Source organism: Neolamprologus brichardi, chromosome 17, assembly GCF_056152115.1.
Source record: "Neolamprologus brichardi isolate AB-2024 chromosome 17, ASM5615211v1, whole genome shotgun sequence".
In the NCBI taxonomy this organism is placed as follows: Eukaryota; Metazoa; Chordata; class Actinopteri; order Cichliformes; family Cichlidae; genus Neolamprologus; species Neolamprologus brichardi.
In genome coordinates, this window is record NC_142120.1 from 7,048,795 (window position 1) to 7,066,145 (window position 17,351).

Genomic DNA, 17,351 nt, shown 5'->3' on the forward strand with positions numbered 1-17,351 from the left:
TTCTCGCAGAGTCTTACTGAGCATCATGTACTTGATGGTGGAAACCATTAGAGTGCAAACAGAAGACGACCGACCTGAGTGGATAGCAGCCAGAGAGGCCTTCAAGAATGAGCTCGGTGTGTGCGTGTGTGTTTATTCAGTATTTTGAAGTTACATGAGTATATCTTTTCATTGGCTTTCATGCTGCATGTCATTTTATTCCATTTAAAAACATTGCCTTTGACCTCCCCTCCAGCTTCTCCTCTTTACAACGGAGAGCCCTTTGCTCTACTGCTTTTCACCATGGTGACCAAGTTCTGCAGCATGAACGCGCCACACTTCCCCATGAAGAAAGTACTACTGCTGCTGTGGAAAACAATACTGGTCAGTGTGTTACAGTCAGGTTGTTGCATGTAATGCAAATGAATCTATTTCTGTCCATGTCTGCATTTTTGTTTTGCTTTTTTTTTTTTTTTTTTTTTTTAAATAAAACCAGTTTCACAAACACTCAGCGCCCACTTCATTATTTAGACCTTGCTGGTACCTGGTTGGGCCTTATTTTGCTTTCATAGCTGTCTTAATAGTTTGTGGCATAGATTCAACAAGGTGCTGGAAATATTCCCCAGAGATTTTGGTCCATATTGACATGATGGCATCGCACAGTCGCTGTAAATTCGCTACTCTGTTGCATTGACATCTGGTGACTGTGGAGGCGCTGGAGTGCAGTGAACTCGCTGTCAGTTTGAGATGGTTCGAGTTTTGCGACGTGATGTTTTATGCTGCAGGAAGCAGCAGTCAGAGGATGGGTACACTGTGGCCATAAAGGCATGACAAGGTCAAAAACAGTACTGCGTTTTGTAGGCTGTGACGTTTAAATTATACAAAATTGCCACTGCAGGGCCCAAAGTGTGCCAGAAAATGTCCACAGTATTACACCAGCAGCAGCCAGAATAGTTGATACAAGGCAGGATGGATTCATGCTTTCATCTTGTTTACACCAGATTCTGACCCTGGCGTCAACAAGGCATTTTCTCCCAGAGAACTGCCAATCATTGGATAGTTTCCTTTTTTTTAATACCATTGTCAGATGGCTATGATGTGGAAAATCTGAAATATACACAGCCCATCTGGCACTAACGCCATGCCAGGTTCAGCCACTTGGATTGTTTTTCCTCACCATTCTGGTGCTCAGTTTGAACTTCAGCAGGTCGTGATGACCACGTCTACATGACTAAATACACTGAATTGCTGCCATGTGATTGGTTGATTAGGGGGGGGAGTCAAACAGGCTAATATTTTTAAAGTGTGACCAACATTGTCATCCATTGTCAGCTGGGCAGGGATAGCTCAGTAGGTAAAGTGGTTGCCTTATGATGGGAAGGTCGGGGGTTCGAATCCACTGAACGGCTACCCTGAGCAAGGTACTGTCCCTACACAGTGCTCCCTGGGTGCTGTACTGGTGGCTGTTATTTCCCTATGGGGACTAACACATTATTGTTAACAAAATTTTATTCCCCTGTTAATAGACATTACTTAAACTTTGTTGGTAATATTTTATAACACATGAATCATTGTTTACCTGGGTCTTTTCTGTCTTCCAGTTTACTTTGGGAGGTTTTGAGGAGCTCCAGGAGATGAAGGTGCGACACCGGGAGCGTCTCAACCTGCCCCCACTGCCAGAGGACAGCATCAAGGTGGTCAGGGCCATGAGAGCGGCCTCGCCCCCGGCCTCCGCCATGGAGCTCATCGAACAGCAACAGCAGCAGAAGAGAGGCCGCCGCAGCCGCAGGGTACTAGCCCTCGAGCACACACGGACATCACACTGAAGCTAAATCCATTTAGACAACGTTTAGGTGACAGTGTCACTTTAGTGTATATTGCTGGCATGCTGTTATTAATACAAACTCATGTAATGTTGATCAGTTTCATCTATCTACCCTAGTAGACTCTCACTCTCTAACTCTTTGCTGGGTCACCTTTTTCCAAAAGTTCCAACATCATCAGTTCCCTGCTGTAAGTCAGTGACCACAGATGATCTTGGTGCTCGGACATCTTTGAGAATCCCAGCCTCTCTATTTTTTTTAATACTACAAAGTTTGACTGGACAGGCTTCCTCTTTAATTGCCCCTCTTCCTTCCTTGTGTCCCCACAGAGTGCCTTTGTTGATAGCTTGGAAGGAGACAGTCCTTTTCCCAAGAAGCAGGTCTTTACCCACAAGTTCCCTCTTATTCTCCTGCATTTTCTTTCTGCACTGAGCTAGACTTTTTGCACTCCTCTCCCACATCCCTGCAATCCGCCCCGTGCAAAATCTCCTCTCTCTGCCTCTTTGGCTTCCTTTTTCTCTTTCTACCTGCGTTTCCTTTTCTCCTCTACGTGTCCTAACTGTTGCCATTTAAAACTCATCCAGTCCCGACCGGATGCACTGCACTTGTCAGATAATTTACCTGATTTAAATTGGAGTTTGAAGTTATCCACTGGGCAAACTCTTTAGTGTTTGAATAGATAATGGATTGGAAAAATTCTGATGTTATAGATGGTTTTGGTGCAGCCTTACATTCTGCCTAATTTCTAATCCTCCATTTAATTGTTTCCAGCTTCATGCACATGTGTGTATTTCTTTTGCTTTCCTTTAAGTCTCCTGTTATTTTAATAATTTTTGCATGCTTCTGTTTTAATCCCCCAAGTGTCCCTCATTCCCTTCCCCTGCTTTGCTTTTCCATTTTGTCTTCTCCCCTCTTTTATTTTTGCTCATATTCCACTATTTTCCCCTCTTTTCGTTACTCTTTCTTCCTCCTCTTCCTCCTGGGGCGGCAGGGTTTGAGGGACAGGGCTGACTTGCTGGCTGTAATCACTGGCGCTGGAGCAGTCCCATAAAGAAAGCTCACTTCAGACATCAACAGTAGGAGCATCTCCCTTGTAGTTTTCATCACATTGCTACTGGGTTTGGTCTCAAAAATCACCTTGCACCATAGAGTGTGGACTAGGGGTCAATGTCTTTAAAATGCATTCATTGAGGAGGCGAATTGAGATCACCACCACTGTAGTTTTACTTCTGCAGGTGCTGTATTGTAGGTTTCAGTTGACCTCTCTCTTAAATGGATGGCATTAAAAGCAATTGCCCCCTAACCCTGGTAGAAAAAACCACTAGCTTTACCTCCCACATAGCAGAGAATGGCTTTTCCATAGAGAATGGCTCACGACACAGTCTCACCTCCCTCTTCCCACTCCCTCCCTCCCACCATACACTCACTATTAGTGCTCACTTAGCATTAGCGCTACCACTGATACACCAGTACTGTACATCGACTCCAGTAGCTCAACCAATGCCCCGAACGCTGACTCATGCCTGATGCTTGCACTCTTACCACAATCATTCATTGTAGAAGTAGAAAACAAAGATGCTTTGTGTGTGTGTGAGTGTGTGTTTGGCACTAAGAGTTCAATATGAACGCTGTCTTTTTAAGACTGCCGCTTGCGTTTTTACCCGTTTCTTCAGTGCAGGTGTGTGGTAAGTTTAATCAGACATGCTGCTTGTGGTGTTGTGGAAGTCTTTCTTCAATATATCACATTTGTTTCACAGGTTTTTGACAGGACACAGTAACCTAAGAGAGTTAAAAGAACATTTCAAGAAATCTGTTGCTTCAGTTTTTTATGTGGAATATCTGTTAGCTTAGCATAAAGACTTAAAGCGTAATAAACATGTGTCTGTGCCATCCAGTGTTGCCAACTTAGCGACTTTGTCGCTATATTTAGCGAGTTTTCAGACCCCCTAGCGACTTTTTTTCTAAAAAAAAAAGTCGCTAAAAAAGACGTGAAAGACATTACAAAAACAATAATTGCTAAAAGAAATTTAATTTGTAGTTCTAAATAAATTCTAAATGCATTTAGGACGTTTTTTGCTCACTTTATGTCTCGTCCACGATGTTATTTCTCTCTCCAGCAGCATAGGTTACAATTACATTAGCATGACTAATTATGCAAATTAGGTGATGACGTCATTTAGCGACTTTTAGGACAACCAATAGCGATTTTCCTTACTGAGGAGTTGGCAACACTGGTGCCATCCAGCTTATTTCAGTCTCACGCACTTGAGGTGAAGGCAACTGGACTCCATGTAGCAGGAGACTTTATCAAAGAGTGTTTGGTGGCTAAAATGGGACAAACTACCTGTGACCGGCCTCAGTGAGGTTAAAGGAAAAATAGGATTCAGAAGTAAATAATAATGCAAAGGGCCGAATGCCTCCAGGTCTGGTGTAGCATGACGTGCAAGCTAACCCAACTCTAAGCTAATGGTAAAAAACAAAAACAAATAAATATTCTCCTATAAGTTTTTTTATAGACTTTCTATTATTATTAAACATAATTTAGCTCTAAACCTCAATAATTTGCTTTAGGGGTGCTGGTTGACAGCCTAAATATCAATGACCAAAAAGCCCAAAGAAACAGTTAGCTTAGCTTTGCGTATTAGTATAGTATAAGTATTTGATAGTATTTTGATAAAAACAAACAAAATTCCCTCCAAATGTCAAAAAGACTGCTATTACTGCTTCTAATGTGTGTTAATTAGTGAGCTTTAAAGGTAAGTGTTTGCAGACGCTATAACGCTGCATTTAATATGGAATGATGTCAATTACTTTCGTTTAGCTTCAAGTTTAGCATACTTTAGCAGAGGAGAAGATGTATTTCCCATTGAGGTACACTTACACACTTTTTTAAGGCTGTGTGTTTTCAGTGTGACCAGTATGTGGTGTCTCAGAAATACCTCCGTCAGCAGCTTTCTTTAATACTCCTCCTGCAGCAGGTTTGCTTCAGCTGTCCCTGAAGAGTCCTCACACTGAGGCTGCATTGCTATAAATTATATACTATAGGTCCAGCTAATAACCACATATGGAACGCTTGAGCTGAAAGTGTGTAGTTTTTAGTATGTGTGTTGCACTTTAATTAAAACACATCGTCTTATGAAGTAAAAATGGTATCTGGTGCACTGCTTCCTGCAGTCTAGATGGAAGCACTTTAATTCCTTTTGCATGATTGTATAAACATTTGCAGAGAAGAAGGTGCTTAAAGCTGATAAACTCACAGGTAAAGTTTATATGGAGGATTTTCAATCACTTCTTGGTTTTGCAGTGAAAACTGGAATTTATTATGTCTTAAAAAATTTGGACGAGCTGCTGACTCCTTGGTTGCACAGTAGGTGCATATCTGACCTCCTTTCCCTCCTCTCCCCTCTGTCTCCCAGCCCCTGGTCAAGCAGGACAGCTTGGACACGTACAACGAGCGAGACCCCTTTAAGAACGACGACGCCCGGGACGAAGAAGAGGACCCTGAGGACACAGACAGCGGTATTGAGGGTGAGGTGGACCCTCTGGACCGCGACGTCATCATCCAACCGCCACCACCGCCACCTCCTCTGAGACCACCGACAGAGAGGGTCAACTTCCCCAAAGGTCTTCCTTGGGCCCCTAAAGTCAGGTTAATAAAAAAAAATGTTGTTGCAATCTGTATTCCTAAAAGTCAGAAAGTTGTTCATGATATGACGTTTTATTCTACAAAAGTTCCAAAGGATTGGTTGGTTTGTTACCACGGTGACCACTGGGGTACAGGAAACTTCAGCTGGGACATGACGGGTGTCTGTTTCCCACCCTGGTTTCCAGAAGTTAAAAGTAGATCTTAAACACAACCTCCTCCAGATTTCTCTCCTCACCAACATCCAACAATATGCTCTCCATCTGTGTATTTCAGACAGGAGCCTGGGTGTCTCTGCAGGGGGCTGCTGTTGAATAATACATCTCAGAGAAGAGCAGTGCATCAGTTAAAGCCTTTTCTTTAACTGAGCCGTGTCACTGGGCGCTCTCGTTACTGTGTTTTTTTTCTTTGGTCAGAGCGCTGCATCACACAATGGTGATTAGACTCTGATCAGTAGGAGGTTCTTAACCCTTCTCACAGAGAGCAGCAGCAGCACACCGTGTGCCCCATGAGATTTGAGAGGGAGCTGATGCAGTACGCTGTGATCTTGTGTTGTTTGCGTTTATGTGGGTGTGCGCGCACATATTTGTGGCTTAAATCTCACTTGAGTCTGCTCCTGTGTCTTCAGGGAGAAAGACATCGAGCACTTCCTCGAGACGAGTAGGAACAAGTTCATCGGTTTTACTCTGGGGAAGTAGGTGCTTCGTCTAAGACTGTTAAATATCTGTATTCATTCAGTTTTTTGGTGACTTCTTCATTCAGTGCTGTTCGTTACTTTACAGTGACACAGAAACCCTGGTGGGCTTACCCAGACCCATCCATGAGAGTGTCAAGACTCTTAAACAGGTGAGTGTGGGAATTACTGATTATTTTCTATGTTTTTGACTTAGTAAGTCATTCTTACACAAATTCACATTTCTAGATGCCCTTATCCACTTCCTTGTGGATATAGTCTCCGTTAATCAATACTCCCACACTGTTGAATCCCCTTGAAATTGGCCTCCCACTGAAAAATCCATAACGTCTTTGTAGAACAGACCGATATGCTTAATCACACAGCTCTGGGTGTCAGCCTACGATGCTAATTAACAATTATTCTCATATGTTTTTGTTTTTTTCTCCAGCATAAGTACATGTCCATTGCTGAAGTGCAGATCAAAAGGGAAGAGGAGCTGCAGCAGTGTCCACTGACTCTGGTCAGCAGTCTTACCAGGCTTGTGTATAATATAGAGTGTATTACAGGGAGCAGGCACAACTGTAATGATTTCTCCAAGCACGCCCGATTTCAGACTTATTAGGCTCATGCACCAGACACAGTAACCTCACAAATACATTAAAAATGAAGAAAGTACCATTCCCATCAAGCCAAACTCTTTGCCAGCTATACATATTTAAGGTTTAGAACTGCATCTTGCACAGTTGGCAAACGCGGTCCTTCAGATCTCTGTCCACTGATCAGCTACAGCCGTAAACCACCTGCCTGATACCGTGCTGGTGCCACGGCAACATCTCTGCTCCAGTGTTGTTGGAGCCTCCGTGTATCCGACGTGTTCCAGTGACTGCCGTGGGCGTTTACTTGACATGTACATGAATCATAGGACCCCCGGCTTCCCAGCAGAAGGTTGCATCCTAAATGTCTGAGGTCCTCACCCAAACTCTGAGGGTGATAACAGACACCTGTGAATGTGATTCATGCTGCTAGTGTCCATGACCTTATCCCGTCAGTCACTACCCACAGCTTGTGACAGCAGGTGAACATAAATGAAAAATATATCTATATATACCGTTAATAGATCTATGCGTGATACTGCATAGATCTAATTCACATAACTGCAAAGTATTTAACCCCATGCTCAATGCTTATGTAGGTTATGTTATGGTCTCTACAAAGATTCAGTGCAGAAGTTTAAATCAGCCACAAGTCCACAGCATTGCAGTTTTTTGGAGCATCTCCAGGGCAGGTGAAGCCAGTAGGACCACACTGGCTGCAAGAAGGAATCGTGTGATCTGTTAATTCTCACCAATACAAAGACATTGTTCTGCCTGTGGACAGATGTTGTCAGCGCGGTAACATTAGAACTGTGTGAAATTTGAATTTGAATTTATTTATTTAAAAAGGACAGTGCAGTTTAACATAGTTCAGGTGCAAGACATGAAACTGATGTGCCGCACATAGGTTTATAGCTACTGCTAATTTTCAACAATTGTCCCTTGTTGCACTTACAATCTAAATAGATACATTTTCATAAAACCAAATTACATCATAAATACAATTACAGTTACTCGACAATAATTTTAAATAAAATTAAAATCATTAGTTAAAATGACTACATCTTTGATTTCCCTTTAACCACACTTTAACCTTCAATGTAAAAGATCTAATGTCTGTAATCAATTTGATATCGGTTGGAAGTGTGCTCCACAGATGGCAAGCCTCTATAGAAAAAGCTGACTGACCGAATGTAAATCTGCGATATAATATCTTGCAGTTGCCGCTCACCTTACTAATAATACGAATACTATCTTGTCTCTGGATGTATCTATTGAGACACTCTGGGGCCATCCTATTTATACATTTAAAAACTAATTTAAGAAAACACAGATGATTAAATCTCTTAAAACTAAGTAGATTATATTTCTTTAAAACGTGACAGAGATGCCACCGAACAGATTTTTTATCCATTATTTTTAAAGATTGATTATATAAGGATACCACAGGCTGAATTGTAGATGGTGCTGATGTCAAACTTGAGCATGAACGTGAATATAGGTCCGGTTCAGCAACATTAACTCGATCGATTGGCTGTGATCACATCATGTGATTGGCTCTAATTTCCCCAATTCTGTCAGTGTTGAGCTTATATCTGCCTTTGTTCAGGTGTTTGAACTTAAATTTGGAAGAAAGATTCGAATGTTGCCATATTGAGCACTCAATGTTGACTTTCCACTGTATGCACGTGTTATCTCCCAGGGTGAAGAGGAAGTGGAGGACACAGCAGCAGAGATGCTGTACCTGGGAATGCTTCCCAACCTGTCACAGTATGTGGTGAGTACCTCATGATTAAATTCTCACCGGAGTTATTGACCTTTGTTTAATAAAACCAGCTCATTAAATCTTCAATAGTCTAACACAGAGTCTCAGTGGTTAGCAACTGTCTCTGTACTGGTTTCAATCATATTTCTGAGCATTAAATTTTAGCATTAAATTATTGCATATTATCTCATATGAAATGGGTTTTGTGGAGGACAAAAAAGCTTACAAGATTTTTAAGAGGGTACTGTAGAAACTTGAATGATTAGCCTGTTATTATTCCTCTATTTTTGTGTTCTTTTTTTCATCAGATTGCCCTCCTGAAGCTACTGCTCGCTGCAGCTCCGACCTCCAAAGCCAAAACGGACTCCATCAACATCCTGGCTGATGTGCTGCCTGAGGAGATGCCGTAAGTACTGCAGAAAGACTGCTGGGATCCTTGACTGTCTTTCTTTTCTTTCCCCTACCCGTGCTGCTGTTTTTTTTCCTTTTTTTGTCATGATGCTGTAGATATCTAGAGCCATATTTAGATGAGACAGTTTTGAAGAGTAAACACGCTTTTGCTAATAATGCTCAGCGATAATTAAAAAAAGATGGAATAAAAAGAAAGAAATCCTCTCGGGAGCATCTTTGCACTGCTGTTTATGTACGATTTATTTTTATTTTTGTCTAATCACTTGGCAAGAAAAAAAGCAGCCTGCTTTTCTTATGGGTTTTCTTGGCTGTTAGCACTGGTGTAAATGCACTACTTGTGGGTTGTTCGTGGTCTGTAGGATGGCTCTGTTTTAGATTCGCTGACACGCCAATGAAAGGAGAGACAGTTTTCCTGATGCAAAAACACCCACTCAGAAAAAAGAAAGATGTCTGATATTTTCATGGCTGAAATCCATTTCTTTCTTTTTTTTGGTGAGCATGTTTTGAAACTACGCACTCGCTCACCTGCCTGAGCTGGCAGCAGAGCCATCAGAAGGCCATACAGGGTGCCTGGGTTCAAGTCTGCCCCAGTTTGTTTCCTTTGTGTCTTCCAGTTCTGTCCTGGCTAAAAAAAAGTTTTTTAAAAAGCCCAAAATAAATCCGATTCGGTCTCCTTCTGTGCCTGTCACTTTGTCAGAGAAGTGATTATACTGTTAAAGACCCAAAGGCCTTACAGTTACAGCGTGTGTTTCTTTTAGTATCACCGTCCTGCAGAGCATGAAGCTGGGAATCGATGTTAACCGACACAAGGAAATCATCGTCAAGGCCATCTCTGCTCTGCTGCTCCTGCTCCTCAAGCACTTCAAACTCAACCATATCTATCAGGTTACACACACACACACACACACACACACAGACACCTTCACTGTGCCCTCCTACATACACCTTAACTTACCTCTCTTCCCTGATAAAATCCATACACCTCCCCCACTGTAACCTCCCCAGTCCTCCGCCTGATTAATCAGTCAAGCGCGCCATCACTTTCTCCATTTCATCCTCCTCCCCCCCTCACACGTGTTGCCTTATCTTCACTCACAACTCGCAAACCCCTGACTCACACACAGATTCGCAATTGGAGTTCATCTCAGTGAGGACGTAAAACTCACTGAAAAATGATTCATCCTCATTTCTGGTGCTTAGTATCTCAGTTTTTTGTTGCTTCAGTGATTATGAATCTTTCTGATGCTAGTAAGGGATATCTACATAGTTGAGAAGCTGCTCTGTAAACTTAGAATGATAGCGCCCTCTGTTGCAACTAAAGGAGATTACATGCTGACACAATTTTGAAGGGGAAAGCGGCTACAGTGGGAAGTCAAATCGGTTGCGGATTGTTTGAGACCCACACAAACTCGGCATTGAGATGAATACTGTAGCTTCAGCATGAGAAATGACCCCACTTGGCTCCTGATCTTTTCCACACTCAGCAGTAATATTGGGTTGTTTTTTCCCCACACCCCCCAATGAAAAGTCTGAAATGTGTTGCATTATTTTTTTACTATTATTGACTGATTGATTGGTTTTCCTTTCTTCCAATACATATCACTAAATGTAACAGTTGCATTTTCAGCCATGGCTCTTCTCCAGACTGTTCCTCACTGCCGCCTCCTCTTTTTTTCCCTGCAGTTTGAGATTGTCTCCCAGCATTTGGTGTTTGCCAACTGTATCCCACTCATCCTCAAGTTCTTTAACCAGAACATCATGTCTTACATCAGTGCCAAAAACAGGTAGGATCCTTTTCTCTCATCCTTTCGACTTACAGCGCCATTTACGTCACCATTTTCAACCTCCGACGATCAGTCGCACAAGCATCTGTTTACTGTAATAACCTAAAAGAGGTTCATACAGATTCGCATTAAGTTACAGGTGACAGGTTGACCTGCAGACTTATCAGTTTTTGGCTCTCGTTGTTTGTTTCTGTGTTTTCACACTGTAGTATATGTGTGCTGGACTTTCCCCATTGTGTGGTCCATGAGATGCCTGAGCTTACAGCTGAGAGCCTGGTGAGTCACACTGATTGAGCCTCAGTGAGTAATAGTCAGCTAAGAACGTAGCGCTCGCTGTGTAATGACGTTCTCGGTGTCTTCACGTGTGTTTTCAGGAAGCCGGAGACAGCAGTCAGTTCTGCTGGAGGAATCTGTTTTCCTGCATTAATCTGCTGAGAATCCTGAACAAGCTGACCAAGTGGAAACACTCGAGGACCATGGTGTGTAAATCTGCATTAGTGTGCGTCTCATAAAGAAGCCTTAGGTTGGAACGCCCACCTGAATTCAATATCTTTATATTGAATGCAAAGTGATATCTGCCTCCTTACGAGTGTGCATCCTGTTAAAGGGACATTTAGTTTGTAAGATGCCTTCAATTTGCTTCATTATATTTAATCTTTCTTTCAGATGCTGGTTGTTTTCAAGTCTGCCCCCATCTTGAAGAGGGCTTTGAAGGTGAAGCAGGCCATGATGCAGCTCTATGTTCTCAAACTGCTTAAGATTCAGACCAAGTACCTGGGCCGCCAGTGGAGGAAGAGCAACATGAAGACCATGTCGGCGATCTACCAGAAGGTCCGGCACAGGCTCAATGATGACTGGGCCTATGGAAACGGTAAATAGCAGCTGGCAGAAGCAGTATGCGGGGATTTGTTGAAACAGGGATTTTCTGCTTACATTTTGAAAATATCACGAAACCCCCCCCAAAAATCTGAAAATACTGGCCAATCAGAAGCTACAAATAACACTGTGCACAGAAGCTCTGTTTTCACTGACCTAAAACATTGTTTATGTGTGGACGAAAGGTCAAAAAACACGTCTCATGGGAAGAGAATATATCCTTGTGTACTGGGGAACAGCCCATAATCTGTTTGCACAGTTCAGTTTGATTTACTAAAAACCAATTTATGTTTTATGTTGTATGTTTTTATTTCATTTTACTCCTTTTAACACTTTATGTCTAGGAATTTTTCTTTAACAAATTTTTATCCAATTTGGAGCAACTGATATGTGATTTTGGGGACAGATACAAAAAAAATCCTTTAATAAATATAGCAACGCATATTCTTTATGTATAATACACATACAGTATATCTAAACCATAAAGTTACTGAAACTTAAGTGAAGAAGCCATTTGTTCTGCACCATTCAGCTTTGATGACTCTCTGCTACTTGTGCTGCAGTGCTGAACACATAGAGCACCCTCTGCTGGACAAACGCTGTTATAACAGCACTTAAATTCAGATTCTCTGCAGTGTGCTTTAAAAAAATGTCAGTATGCATTAATATGTCTATGATAAGCCAGTGTCTGACTCTTAGTTCACAGTGACAAAGTGCATTAGCTAAAAGAAAAATAATGTAGTAAAAATATAAATAATACAAATTAAAAATCCGATTTAAAAATGCAAAATAGAATTTTCTAACAGCGTTTTAATGGGAACAGCTGTGACAGTTTTATTGTATGTTTTATGATGATGACACAGGGTACTTATTATGTTAGTCAAAAACTGTCGAGTGGAGCTTAGTAAATTGTAGTCTGATAGGCTGGAGTCACAGATTAAATTAGGAACATCCTGCAGCGTTGCTCAGAATACATTCAGTTTAGCCTTTTAGATCTTCCTAAACGAAGCGGTCACAGAGCTAATTGGCCCCAGCAGTGCTCCTCACTCAGAGCTGATGAACAGAGAGGAGACTGCAGCATAATGAACATGTGTACCCGGGGCTGTGAAAACAGGCACGTTCAGGGTAATTACTGCATGTATGCGGGTGTTTGTGCAGCTGGTTGCATGATTACAGTACAGTTGTCCAGCAGCCAATGGCAAACTGTCTGGTTTGTGTTGCTATGGCAACAGGGATGGGGGTGGCAGTGGGGTGGGGGGACTTTTCAGGGTCCCCATCCCTCATGGGAGAGCAAGCAAGCTGTCACTGTGAGCGTGAGAGAGTAGGAGATAGAAAGAAGAAGCAGGCACTTAAATTCAAATTCAAATTGTGTAAAAATCACAGATATTGACGCACGGCCGTGGGACTTCCAGGCAGAGGAGTGTGCCCTGCGGGAGAGCATCGAGAAGTTCAACAGCCGCCGCTATGAAAGGAACAGGAACGGAGATTTTGCGCCCGTGGACAACTGCCTGCAGAGTGTGCTGGGCCAGCGCATAGAGCTGCCGGAGGACTTCCACTACAGCTACGAGATGTGGCTGGAGAGAGAGGTCTTCTCGCAGCCGATCCAGTGGGAGGGGCTACTACAGAATCCATAACGTACGGGGAGGGAGGGAAGAGGGGGGGGCATGAGGGCGTGGGGTGGATGTAACTGTGCAAAGGTCACACATTGAGCCTCTTGGGGGTGGTTTAAGGAGGTCGTACCAAGCAGCGCTGGTGGGAAGAAGGAGCTGGCAGCTGCATGCAGCAATGGAAGAAACGACAAGAGGATCAAAGATGAGTTTTAAAATGGATCGAATTAAAGAGTGCCACACACTGACATGTGCCTATAACTACTATGAACACACATGACCGGCAAGAACAGAGGTAGCAGTTATAAGAAACACCTGGTATCGCTGTAGCAGGAAACTGGTTTTTTTGGCCAGTTATACTGCCCCGCCCCCATGTTAGACAACAAAAACATCAATTTCTACACCATGTCCCTTTTTTTAACATGTCAGTGCTCTTCTGATTCCTCAGTCATGTTTTCCTCTTTATTTGTATCAACGTGTGTTCTAAACATTACGTGATAAATGATTGTTTGAAAGAACCTTTTTTTTTTTATTCAACACAGAGCCTACTGTAGGTATAGGGATTGTGGATTGTCGGTGATGGTTTTAAACATTTCTATTATATATTTTGTATAAAAGAGAAATGGAGCCACAGGGTTATGATAGTCCAAATGTAGAAATGGGAGCTCTTTGCTCCGAAAGCACCAAAAAAACTAAAGAGAAATATACCAGCGTATTAGTGTATGGGTTTGTTCTGTGGATGTGTAAAAGTCTTTGTGTGGAGAAGGAAATCTGAAAAAATGGGAGATGTGAGTTTAAAAAACAAAATGTTTTGTCTTAAAAAATATATATATCTGTATTTTTAAGTAGAAAATGAACCTTATATACAGAAATCCTGTTATTCCAAATATCTTAGCTTCATTTTAAGCAACGTCAAACCTATAATTACTGATGTCCTCCAGGGTTTGTTTCGATACATGTCGTGAGAGATGAAGAGGTCACAGAAGCTAATTGGATGTACTTTTTTATCAAAACGCTTCAGTTTTTCATATCACTTTGAATGAAGCTTGTGAACCGTGTGCAATGAACTTGCTTTTGAAATGGTTCCTTCAAAAGGTGCAGACCAAGCCTGCAACCACTCACAGTCAGTCGCTGTCTTCAAAGCCACTGTGGTGTGCCAAGAACAAAGATATTGACGAACCAGCAACAAGATGGAGTCAGTCTTCTATCAGTCTGTCACTGAATATGGTCAAGTTGGAAATTAAACGCAATGTGTTTGTGATAATAAAGCAATCAGCTAAGATAAATCAGTGAAAACTGCAAATCTTTTGCTATCTACAGACACAGAACATCACTGCTTAGATTAAGAATCCAGCCAGAACCTCAAAGATCTGAAATACAAGTTCAGAAATGGTGACGTAATTGCTGCAGGACAGCAATTTTTACTGAAAATTACACAGTAATTTAACAAAATGCAGTCAATTGAAAGCCAGTTGTTTGAGTTCTCTGTTGAAAACAAAACAAACTGGCTCAGATTGCAACATGTTGGTAATTTGTCTGCATTTCTAAACGGACAATTATTTGCAAACCTTTTTCTGTTTGTCTGGCAGTCAGTCTTGAATTGGACAACGACTGTTTAAAAACAGGTTTTCTCCCGGCAGTTACAATTGGGACTGGTTGCACAGACGTAGGGGCGTAACACTCTCGAACTCCCCAGTTGGTCACCACAAATACTTGCAATTGGTTGGCGAATGTGAAAAATTCAGTGCAGCTCCTGGGCAATTATTCATTTCTCCCAGTCGCAATGAAGTTATAGTTGTAGTTTCACTCAAGTGTGACTGAGCCATAATAAGACCTGTGTATCACTTGTTTGAATTTGTTATTGACTGTGGAATGGGGAAGGTTTTTTTTTTTTTTTTTTTTTTTTTAACCAATATGGAAGACCAAAACTGCCAAGATTAGAACTAAAAAAAATTTTTTTTAAAAAATGAGTGATTCAGTTAATAAATATTCTTTAAAATATACCAAAAATATAGACATAGCATTTATTTACTCATGCATTTATTCTCATATTTGCCAATTTATCCATTTATTTCTTGTTGTTCATTTGTTTATTTATCCATTTATTATGTTTCAACTACAACCTTTTCATTTCTCAATAAATATCTTATTATGTTATGCAAATTGAGCAGCTGTAATTTCAAGTTCATCATAAGATCAACATCGTATCTTTTGGTTAGTTAATGCCAGGCTCAACTTGAACAGTCAGAAAGCTGCTTGAAATCGTAGACACCAAGGCGGAAATAACACTGAAATAAATTCACGATTTAAAACAAATATTTTTAGTAAATTCCATCCATTCTCTTCTGCTTTTCCCTATCAGGGTCACGGGGGGCTGGAGCCTGCTATTTTTAGTACATGTTTAACAAATTGATTAAGGATTTAAATTTAATTGGAAATAAATAAATATGTGCAGTATTTGAAAAACAAGTCCAAAATTGTCTTTTTTTTAAAAAAAAATTATTTGTTTCCTAAATGTCAAAGCTTCGAAGTTAAAGTCTATTTTTCTTTGTTTATTTTCTATGACTTTACAGCTTCAAGATGTCTTTGGATTATTGTGGTAACAATGCAAACAGAGAAATACTCAAACCAATATTAATACATAAACAAACACACAAAATAGTTTCTCTCAATGCACCAGAAACCCATTCAATAAAAAACATTTTTAGACACAGTTCTGACAGATATTTGCAAACATTAATATTCAATATTATGGACATATTGGAAAGTCCACAAGTCTGTCTTGATCGTGTCTTTTCTTGGCTGTTGTGAATAGAGAAATTTACACACACACAGAAGAAATTCAAATAAAAGAATGTAATTGTCCCTTTTTATGACTAAATTAAGGCAATTTAAAAGGTTTTTCATCCAAATAATGGAACATTTATTTATTTTTTTATTGATTGTTTAGTTTGGCACTCTTTGTCCTCCGCAGATTTTAAGGTTAATAGTGTGTCTGTTTTGTCTTGGCACGCCACAAAGAAGCAAAACATTAAAAAACAAACAAAAAATGTTTTATGAAGTGTTTCCAAATGTTGCAATTTGTTTATTTTAAAGCAAAAAGACCTCTAGAGTGAAAACGAATTTGTTGTCTTGGCTGGACTGTGTCTGCTTGCTTCCCTGAGCTTTTCTATCAAACCATCTGGAGTTATTCGAACCCATGATCGGAACAGTGACCATTCTGTTAACTGATGCCCCACTTCCACTCAACAACAGCACAACACGCGAACCACACTGGTGGTGGCGGTTGTCACAATAATGGTGCTGCTTTTCCAGTTTAGTGCAACTTCCTGTAGATGAAACTGCCTAAACAATGCTTCAGAGCTGAGCACCTCGATTCCTGGATATGTCTTTACTTAAGCACACAAACAAGCACAAAGGACAAAAAGCATGTACTTTTGTTTTTTGTACAATTGTTGATTGTTTCAGATTGTTATCTACTTGCTTTGAGGGGGTTACAAACCGTTACGTATTATCTCTGTATAGAAATAATTTTGATACTCAGTCTTGTTGAAATGTGCATGACCATGGTTCTGTTCTGTGTTCACGTGTTAATGTGGCATTTTAAATGGCTAACCTTTTTGTCTTTCCAGTCCAGTAAGAAAAGTTTCTTTTGTTTGTCGTACAGTGTTGTGCACCACACAGGATTCTCTTTTTGTTTTCTTCTTCAGGAAGGCGATATATTTAACAATAATATTGTATACTTTATAGATTCTCAGGTTTATGGAGATGATATATATATATATATATATGACAACAGTTTTAAAAGCTTCCTTGCCATTCTCTGGCTCACTACCTGTAAAGAGGAATATACATTCTGATACACCTGAACCTCTAAACATTTACTGCATAAGCTGTGCATCGTCACAAAAACACAGTAGCTCATTGTGAGTGTTGGTCGCACTTAAAGTTCAGATGTAATGTTTATTTCTTTTTGTATCTTGTGCCAAATTTGAGTGCCATTTCCTGTTTTTATTCTCGTTTCTGCTATCTGCATTCAAGTCCGTACTGAAGACTTGGAATACAAAAAAAAATATTTTTTTTTCTACCTGAAAACTGTACAATCAGTGAAAATTGCCGTTTATTGTATCTGGGGTAATATTTCACCAGAAGTGTTTAGTATTGTATGGACGTTATTACCGTATATATGTGTTT

The 17,351-nt window shown here is 40.7% G+C and overlaps 1 protein-coding gene across 3 annotated transcripts in view; it reads left to right on the forward strand.

Moving 5' to 3' along the window:
• strip2 (striatin interacting protein 2) overlaps positions 1-14,789 on the forward strand; it is a 31,705-nt gene extending 16,916 nt beyond the window's left edge. For 2 of the 3 annotated variants that reach the window (XM_087831218.1, XM_087831220.1), the window contains exons 7-22: positions 10-116; positions 236-363; positions 1,581-1,769; positions 2,132-2,182; positions 5,219-5,451; positions 6,074-6,139; positions 6,228-6,291; positions 6,570-6,641; positions 8,417-8,491; positions 8,788-8,885; positions 9,649-9,775; positions 10,574-10,674; positions 10,884-10,950; positions 11,049-11,153; positions 11,341-11,545; positions 12,934-14,789. In XM_087831218.1, the coding sequence (XP_087687344.1) occupies positions 10-116; positions 236-363; positions 1,581-1,769; positions 2,132-2,182; positions 5,219-5,451; positions 6,074-6,139; positions 6,228-6,291; positions 6,570-6,641; positions 8,417-8,491; positions 8,788-8,885; positions 9,649-9,775; positions 10,574-10,674; positions 10,884-10,950; positions 11,049-11,153; positions 11,341-11,545; positions 12,934-13,184 (1,939 nt within the window). In that variant the 3' untranslated portion in view covers positions 13,185-14,789. The remainder of the gene's footprint in view (positions 1-9; positions 117-235; positions 364-1,580; positions 1,770-2,131; positions 2,183-5,218; positions 5,452-6,073; positions 6,140-6,227; positions 6,292-6,569; positions 6,642-8,416; positions 8,492-8,787; positions 8,886-9,648; positions 9,776-10,573; positions 10,675-10,883; positions 10,951-11,048; positions 11,154-11,340; positions 11,546-12,933) is intronic. The other variant, XM_087831219.1, reaches the window with a different exon arrangement.
• The last annotated feature ends 2,562 nt before the right edge of the window (positions 14,790-17,351 follow it).